The 7,738-nt window shown below is 48.9% G+C and overlaps 1 protein-coding gene across 1 annotated transcript; it reads right to left on the reverse strand.

Moving 5' to 3' along the window:
- Positions 1 to 54: 54 nt before the first annotated feature.
- LOC146976892 (uncharacterized) lies at positions 55 to 3,469 on the reverse strand. The gene is made up of 2 exons (XM_085794306.1): positions 2,068 to 3,469; positions 55 to 1,985 (listed from the first exon to the last, which is right to left on the reverse strand). The coding sequence occupies exons 1-2, from the start codon at positions 3,467 to 3,469 to the stop codon at positions 55 to 57; spliced, it is 3,333 nt and encodes a 1,110-aa protein (XP_085650432.1).
- Between the last annotated feature and the right edge of the window lie 4,269 nt (positions 3,470 to 7,738).

The following is a 7,738-nucleotide window of genomic DNA, read 5'->3' on the forward strand; positions in this document are numbered from 1 at the left end:
TGGACGATGCACGAGCATGCGAGATGGTTCGGCGGACAGGCTCAGTGCAACCGGTCAGAAGTGTGTCGGGCCCTGCAGCGGCCAAGCCCACAACTGGAGACGGCAGGGGTCGGGGTGCCAAATCCGGCCCCCTAGCTGGGACAGGAGATCCCTCCTCCCTGGGAGACGCCATGGCGAGCTGCAGCAGAGCTTCCGCAGCAGAGGAAACCAGGGCCTCCCTGGCCAGAATGGGGCCACCAGGAGGAGGCGATGTCCCCGAAGAAGGACCCGCTGCAGCGTCGGGAGGATCAGAGGCAGCGGTGGAAAGGCGTACAGGAAGACGCTGGGCCACTCGTGCCCCAAGGCATCCTGTCCTAGAGGACTGTCCTCCTCCGTCCAGGAAAACCACAGGGGACAATGGGTTGATGCCCTCGAGGCAAAGAGATCCACCTCCGCCCTGCCGAAAACGCCCCAGATCAGCTCGACCACCTCTGGGTGTAGCCTCCACTCCCCCGGCGGGGGCTTGCGCCGAGAAAGGAAATCCGCCACCTGATTCCGATCCCCCGGGAGCCACATTGCTCGCAAGCTCAACAGATGGGGCGTGGCCCATGTCAGCAGGCGCTGGGACACCTGCAACAGTTGCGCCGACTTGGTGCCCCCCTGATGGTTGATCTGGGAGACCACTGCCCTGTTGTCTGACCGAACCAGCACATGTTTCCCCTGCAGGTGCGGAAGAAAATGGCGGAGAGCCAGGTGGACAGCCCGCAGCTCCAACACATTGACGTGCTGCGTGCGGTCCCGAGGAGACCACCGTCCCTGGGCGGACCTGCCACGCCAGACTGCACCCCAGCCTAACTGGGATGCATCTGTTGCAACCGTCTCTCGGAAGGAAGGAAGGACCCCCAGAGGAGCGCCCCCCAGTAGGAACGCCCTGTCCTGCCATGGCGCCAGGGCGTGGACACACACCCGAGACACCCTGAGCAGCTTGTGCTTGTGAGACCTCGGGTCCAGATGGAAGCTGTTCAGCCACATCTGAAGCGGACGCAGCAGCAGCAGGCCGGAAGGTATGGCAGTCGATGCGGCCGTCAGTTTGCCCAGGAGCTGCAGGAACTGAACGAAAGGCAGCCGCCTGCCCCTCTTGAAGAAAGGAAGGAGCCGGAGGATGTCGTCCACGCGTCTCTCCGACAGGTAGGCCTTCATGGCGACAGAGTCCAGAACCAGACCCAAATAGGCAGCCCGCTGAGTGGGAACCAGACAACTCTTTGCAACGTTGACCTTGAGGCCCAGTCGAGACACATGCAACATTAGACGGTTGGTATCCCGCATCACCTGGGCCCGGGATGGCGCACACACCAACCAGTCGTCCAGATAAGGCAGGACCTTCATGCCCCCTGCCTGCAGAGGCGCCAAGGCCGCTGCAACACAGCGGGTAAACACCCTGGGGGACAGGGAGAGCCCAAAGGGGAGCACCCTGAATTGATAATGGTGGCCCTGGAAGGCAAACCTGAGGAAGGGCTGATGATGAGCCGCGATCGGGACATGAAAGTATGCATCTTTCAAATCTATGGTTGTGAACCACTCGCCGGGGCAGACCACACGCTGAACAACTGCTGTAGTCAGCATGTGGAACGGCAGAACTTTCAAATACCTGTTCAGGCCACGCAGGTCCAGGATGGGTCGCAGTCCGCCGTCCTTCTTGCTGACCAGGAAGTAGGTGGAATAAAACCCCCATGGATGAAGGAGGGGGTCCACCGGTAGGATGGCACCCTTGTCCAGGAGGGTGGACAGCTCCTGGGCTAGGGCTTGGGCCTTGGCCGGGTCGTCGATAGATGTGATCTTCACCCGGCCAAAGGCAGGGGGCCGGCGTCGGAATTGCAATTCGTACCCCTGGGTCAAGGTGGACACAACCCAGGGGTCCGGACAGCAGGCAGCCCAGTGACTGAGCTGCTGCTGGGAAAAGCATCCGACGACCGGCCCCGTGGCCCTAGCGCCGCTGCCCCCGGGCCCTGAAGGAACCGGAGGAACGGCGGTCGGGCTTAGAGGCCTGCTGCTGGCGCGGTGAGCGGCGCACTGTGGCACGAAAGTCACCTGTCGGCTTCCTCGTGTCCCGTCGCGACGGCCGCTGAGCAGCCTGGGGGGGCATCTGTGGAGGACGTGGAGGGGCAGATGGGAACGCCCTCGGCCTGCTGGAGGTAGGCGTCCTCTTGTGGAGACCTGCCAGTCGCCTCCTGGTCTCATCCGCCTCAGCTGTGCGGTCCAAGGCCTCCAGGGCTGCGGAGCCAAACAGCTCACCAGGCGCCGCCGGCACCCCACGAAGGACCCTGCGAGTCGCCTCCGTCAGGGGCGATTGGGCCAGCCAGACGTGACGGCGAGTGTGGACCAGAGTGGACATGAGCCGACCCAATTCTCTCGACTGGCAGGCAAAGGCCTGCAGGGAGGCGTCGCAGATGTCGCGGACGGAGTCGTCCACGTGGGCATCCTGCAGAGAAGTCGAGAGAGCCAAGAGGAAGTGGGACAGGGTGTTTCCCAGGCGGCCGATGCGCGCTGCTGTGGTGTAAGCCCTGCAGACATAATCATCAGTGACTTTACACTGGGCAGAAGGGCACCGGGGGTCAGGCTTCATTGCCTCATCCGGAGACACGATCAAGGCCGCAATCGCAGGCTCCACCGCTGGCATGTGGAGAAGGCCAACTGCCTCAGCACCCTCCATGGCAGCCAAGGCCCGCTCATCCGACCCCGGCCTGGTGAAGGCCGACGTGTCTGCCCAGCAAGAGTGCAGCTCCTTCAAAAAATCCGGAGAGTGCGGTACCACAGTCTTCGCCGGTGGGGGGTTGCGCCTGTAGAAAGCACTGGGAGCCTTACCCTCGGTAGGTGCATCAAGCTGCAGGCGTGCCAGGGCAGCCCGGATGATTGCCCCCATGGACGAATCCTCAGAGCCCCGCCGGGAACCCGAGGCCGAAGAATGCGAGGAGCCCGCTACCGTTGGAGTCGCCAACTCAACCTGCTCAGAATCATTAAACTGGCTGGATGAAGCTGCAATGGAGATGGCATCGTCCACTGGCAGCGGTGACCCCCGAGTAGCCGTAGCAGCAGCATGTGGCATCCTACCAGCAGGCTGCAGGCCAAGGAGAAGCGCCTTCATCTCCTCCATATCAGCCGCCAGACGGTCAACCTTCGAGGAGAGCTGGTCGTCCGTCTTCCTGCGTCGTTTCCCTGCGGGGACAGCACCCACGTCCCGTGAGGCAGGCCTCTTCTGTGCAGCATCCCGACAGGAATCCGCCCCCCCGGACTGGAATGAGGGCAGACAGGAGAGTGGATCCAGTTGGGCTAGCCTGGCCAGCCTTATCGACCTCGGCATAATGCTGCAATTTATACAGGCTTCATCGGTGATGGCCTCCCGCAGGTGATCCACACCAAGGCAGGACACACACCGGTCATGGCCATCCTCAGGCTCCAGGGACGCCATACAGCTGCCACAGGCATGCGCCATCCGGAACCAGGTGGCAAAAAAACACAAAAAAGAGACAAGATGTGACGTCGCCGGGACGGAAACGCCAACACCTTGAAACACAAAGCCAAGTTGGGAGAGGGGGCAGGAACGCAACCTTCACCAACAAGGTAAGCAGTTTTTTAACACAACTGAGCTAGAAGAGGGATTGGAACCCTACCTCAATAACACAGTTGAATCCTTCAATAATACTTTGAACACTAACAGAGAAACACAAAAAAGAACAGTTAATAGCATTCAAAGCAGCACAAACCTGCTAGCAACACAGCCCTCAGCAGCTGCGTGCAGTGCTGGAAGGTGAGGGGCGGAAACGCCACCACCCAGCCAGCCACCTTTACAGAGCAGGTAAAGAACATACAACGTGCAAATCGCCGGCTACAGCCTCTGGGAGGACGAGCGTCAGCCCGTTACTCCCGCCACGGAGGCACGAGGCTGCACAAAGCCAGCAGCACGCCAGTAATAGCTGTACCAGGCCAATTAAATGGCCATGCTATACTTACGTACACCTCGACGCGCGGTCGCGAGAAGAATGAAGGAACCGATTGCCTGCTGACACCGGAAGATATAGCCTCCCGGGGGTCATGCAGGGGTCACAGGTGACATTGTTGTTATTCGTACTCGACATGCGCTAGCGCGGGCGGAGTTATCCAGTGCTTAAAGCACCGCCTCTGGCGGTCAGGAGGGACGAAATAGAACGCAGCATTAGCGAAAACGACCGGACCACTTACTTCTGCTTTAATACACAACCAAACCATCATAAATACGCCAGGGGATGACAGCAAGACAGAAAAAAACATAAACTTAAATAAATGTTTTGTAAAGCTTACAAAGATCATACGTTTTAACAGCTTTTTTATTCTCACAATCACAGAGGGAGGGGATATATTGACCAACATATGCAGACAGTTCCAAGAAGTTTGGCTTCTTACCAGAAAATTTAGACTTATGTATATAAAATTTGGATAAAATAATTAACAAATTAATCATATAAAACTGAGAATTTAGTTTTTTTTTTTATCATATTCAGTGTAGCCAAACAAAACATTTTTCCAGCATAAATTAAACTGGGGATAAATATGATCACTGATAAAGCGTGCCAGTCTGCTCCAAAGTTGTCTGGTGTGTGGGCAAGACCAAAATAAATGAACCAAGGTTTCATTGACAGAGACACAGTGGGTACAGTTCACATCAATGTCCTTCTTAAGCCTTTGTATATAATGATTAGTTGGGTAAAATCTATGAAGCATTTTAAATGAAATCTCTTTGACCTTGTTGGTTAAAAAAAACTTATTAGGTAGTAGCCAGACTTTTTCCCAATTAATATTTCCAACAAATGTAGACCAGTAGGATAAAGCAGAGGGTGAACTTACAATGTCTTTTTGAAATAGTTGACGAATAAACTTATTTTTATTATTACCTGTGAAACAAGCTTTCCCCATTACTGTTTCAGTAATGTTCAAAGATATGGGCAAATTGTTGTTTACATTAAGATTTTTAAAGAGGGAAATAATACCCGAGGGCACAGCATCAAAAACAATAGAAAAATCCTTGGGTGTAACAGGGATTCCATACCGTGTCACGTCCTATGGTCACGTCCTTTTACAGTCTATGGTCACGTCCATTTTTTAACAAACTTTATTATCAAAATTGAAACATACAAACCTTCTTTATACAGTCTCAAACATGACATTATACAAACATGAAACACAGGGCCGGCCCAAGCCTCCATAGGGCCCTAAGCTAAATCTATATTTTTTTATCTATATTTTTTTTTACAGTCTATGAGCTAAATCTTTATTTTGGTGCCCTCTATTACTGCCAATAATACTATTTCAGTTTTTACTCTGTCATTACGAATCATCATATCCGTTTTTATTCTGAAATGGCACCAAATTTAACTAAAAGTGCAGCCTGGGGTTGATTTACATTTAATGTTCAAATTGATATAGTACTTGGATCCTGAATGTCACCTCGGTCGACTAAAAGTAACAAAATAAACCAACAGACAATGCATTTACTGCAAACACATCATCTGCTTTTTAAAATCTTTACAGAAAAGTGCAACAACAATTTGAAATGCAACAATAATCAAAGTTTTTTGTAATTACGCAGTGTTTCTATAAGGATCGACAAAAGTTACGCACTACAATTTTAAAAAGTTACTTGCCTTTTGGGGGCCCCCCAATAGTCACGGGGCCCCAAGCAGGTGCTTAGTTCGCTTATGCCTTGGGCCGGCTCTGATGAAACAACACTAAAGTACAGAGAGTGCATAATACATATAGCAGAGCTTGACAAAAATAAGAAAATGAAATAATAAATAAATAAATAAAATGAATAAAAATTGAAAAATACAATGTATCCAGATGCATATCCAGAAGGATGATTATGAACAATAAAGAGCCAGAAAATAAATATATGCAAAAAATTGAAAAACAAAACAAAACAAAACATAAACAGTAGAGATTTTATCTAGCAATATGGACCATAATCTTTTCCATGAGACTGGATGTCTTCAAAGCTTTCTTGTTTTTAAATATTTTACAGACAGAGTCATAAAAAGATTTAAGTTCCACATAAAATAAAGTTTCATTTGGCGTAGCCTGGAGAAATCTGGCTTTGTGTATGTGGAATTTACCCCTTTTTTTTTCACAACTTTAGATCTTTATTATAAACAGAAATATATGTAAAAAAATACATATTTGCACAAAATAAAACGATTTGCCATTGTACAAAATCAAGATGGGTTTACGAGCATTCATCAAAATAAAGATCGAAATGAAACAAGAGGGTACTGGCAGTATCAAGAGGCTGCAATAAATCAGGACCCAAGGAACTTCCCTGTTTTCAGTACAGAGAAAGGTGTAGAAAACTATGTTTAAAAGTGGAAGAATATTTTCAAAATAAAACAACACAAACCACAACTTGGCATCTGTTCATATAAAAAATAATGACTTTCCTATCACTGCTTTAAAAGAGTCATAACTTCTAGACTCTAAACAGGAATTTATATAGAGAAAACACCAAAAAACAAATTTTCAAGTTTCAAATTGTTGTTGATGTTACACAGCACATAGATTTAGACATATATTCACAAGACATAGTTTTGTAGTGGTTACCCTGCAATTAAAGACATTAAATACACAAGAAAGCTGGTACAGTCTACTTCATGTGTATAAATACCTTTTGTGTGTTATTTTTAAATCTCTTTTATGTTCACATGTTCACACATGGTCTATTGAAATTAAATTACAAATTCAAAGCTCTCGTGTAAGAATTCTTAAATGTCTCGGTGACTGACATTTTTGTTTGCTGACTTCCATCTGTTTTTTTTTTGTTTTTTTTTCCAACATGATTTTAATTTATTGGGCAAAGAAAGTTATCTAACAAATGCTGAGAACAATTTGTTATTCACTGAAATATATAACCTATATTTATTAATTGTGGTTCTTACAAAAATTATATCTTATAAAATAAAAGCAAAAATGTCTCTTATGCTCTGCCCCTTGTATTAGTGCATACAAAAATAATTTAACTTTAGCCTACTACTTTTACAACCACATTATTTACTAGCAACATAAAGTGAAACAGAGGCAGAGGTGTCCAAAAAAAACAAAAACAATTTCCATATCAAGCTCCGGTTTACCCAGGTAAAACCCAGGCTTAGTGGTGTTTTATTCTAGGGGTCGGTGGTGTTTTATTCTGGGGGTCGGTGGTGTTTTATTCTAGGGGTCGGTGGTGTTTTATTCTAGGGGTCGGTGGTGGTGTGGGGCAGCGTCTGCTCACCTGACTCTGTGCAGCTTCTTCATTAAATCCAAACAGTCCGACACAGCGACGCACTGCTCCTCTTTGACTCTAAAGTCTCTGTAGCTCATCAGCCCGGAACTCGTGTCTCGGACTTCCGGAGTAGCTACAGCAGCGTTGTGACCTCAACCATGGTTGATGAGAGCAGAAATGTTGTTGTTGTAGTGAAAATGGGCGGGCTCGTGAATTTTTTGACATTTAAAAAAAAAAAAGGGGAATTTTTTTGACACGAGTCAAAACGAGCGATAAATCGCGTATCTCGCGTTTGGTCGCGCGTCAAAACTCGAGCGAAAAAAAAGCGTTCCTCGTGACACGATGAAATAGACAAAGACGCGATGGTCCCGTCGCACAAAAAAAATCGTGTGTATTGTCGCAAAAAAAAAAAAAAAAAGTCGCGTTTACCGCGTTGCGCGCCTAACAACCACGTCTTTGCGTGACGGTGTGTTCACC

This window comes from Trachurus japonicus, chromosome 12, assembly GCF_045865225.1.
Source record: "Trachurus japonicus isolate A0001 chromosome 12, Traja_1.0".
In the NCBI taxonomy this organism is placed as follows: Eukaryota; Metazoa; Chordata; class Actinopteri; order Carangiformes; family Carangidae; genus Trachurus; species Trachurus japonicus.

Coding starts and splice junctions, on each gene's coding strand:
- LOC146976892 (XM_085794306.1), bottom strand. CDS start 3,469: ATGGCGCATGCCTGTGGCAGCTGTATGGCGTCCCTGGAGCCTGAGGAT. Junction 1,986..2,067: donor GGACACGAGGAAGCCGACAG/GTGACTTTCGTG, acceptor CGGTTCCTTCAG/GGCCCGGGGGCAGCGGCGCT.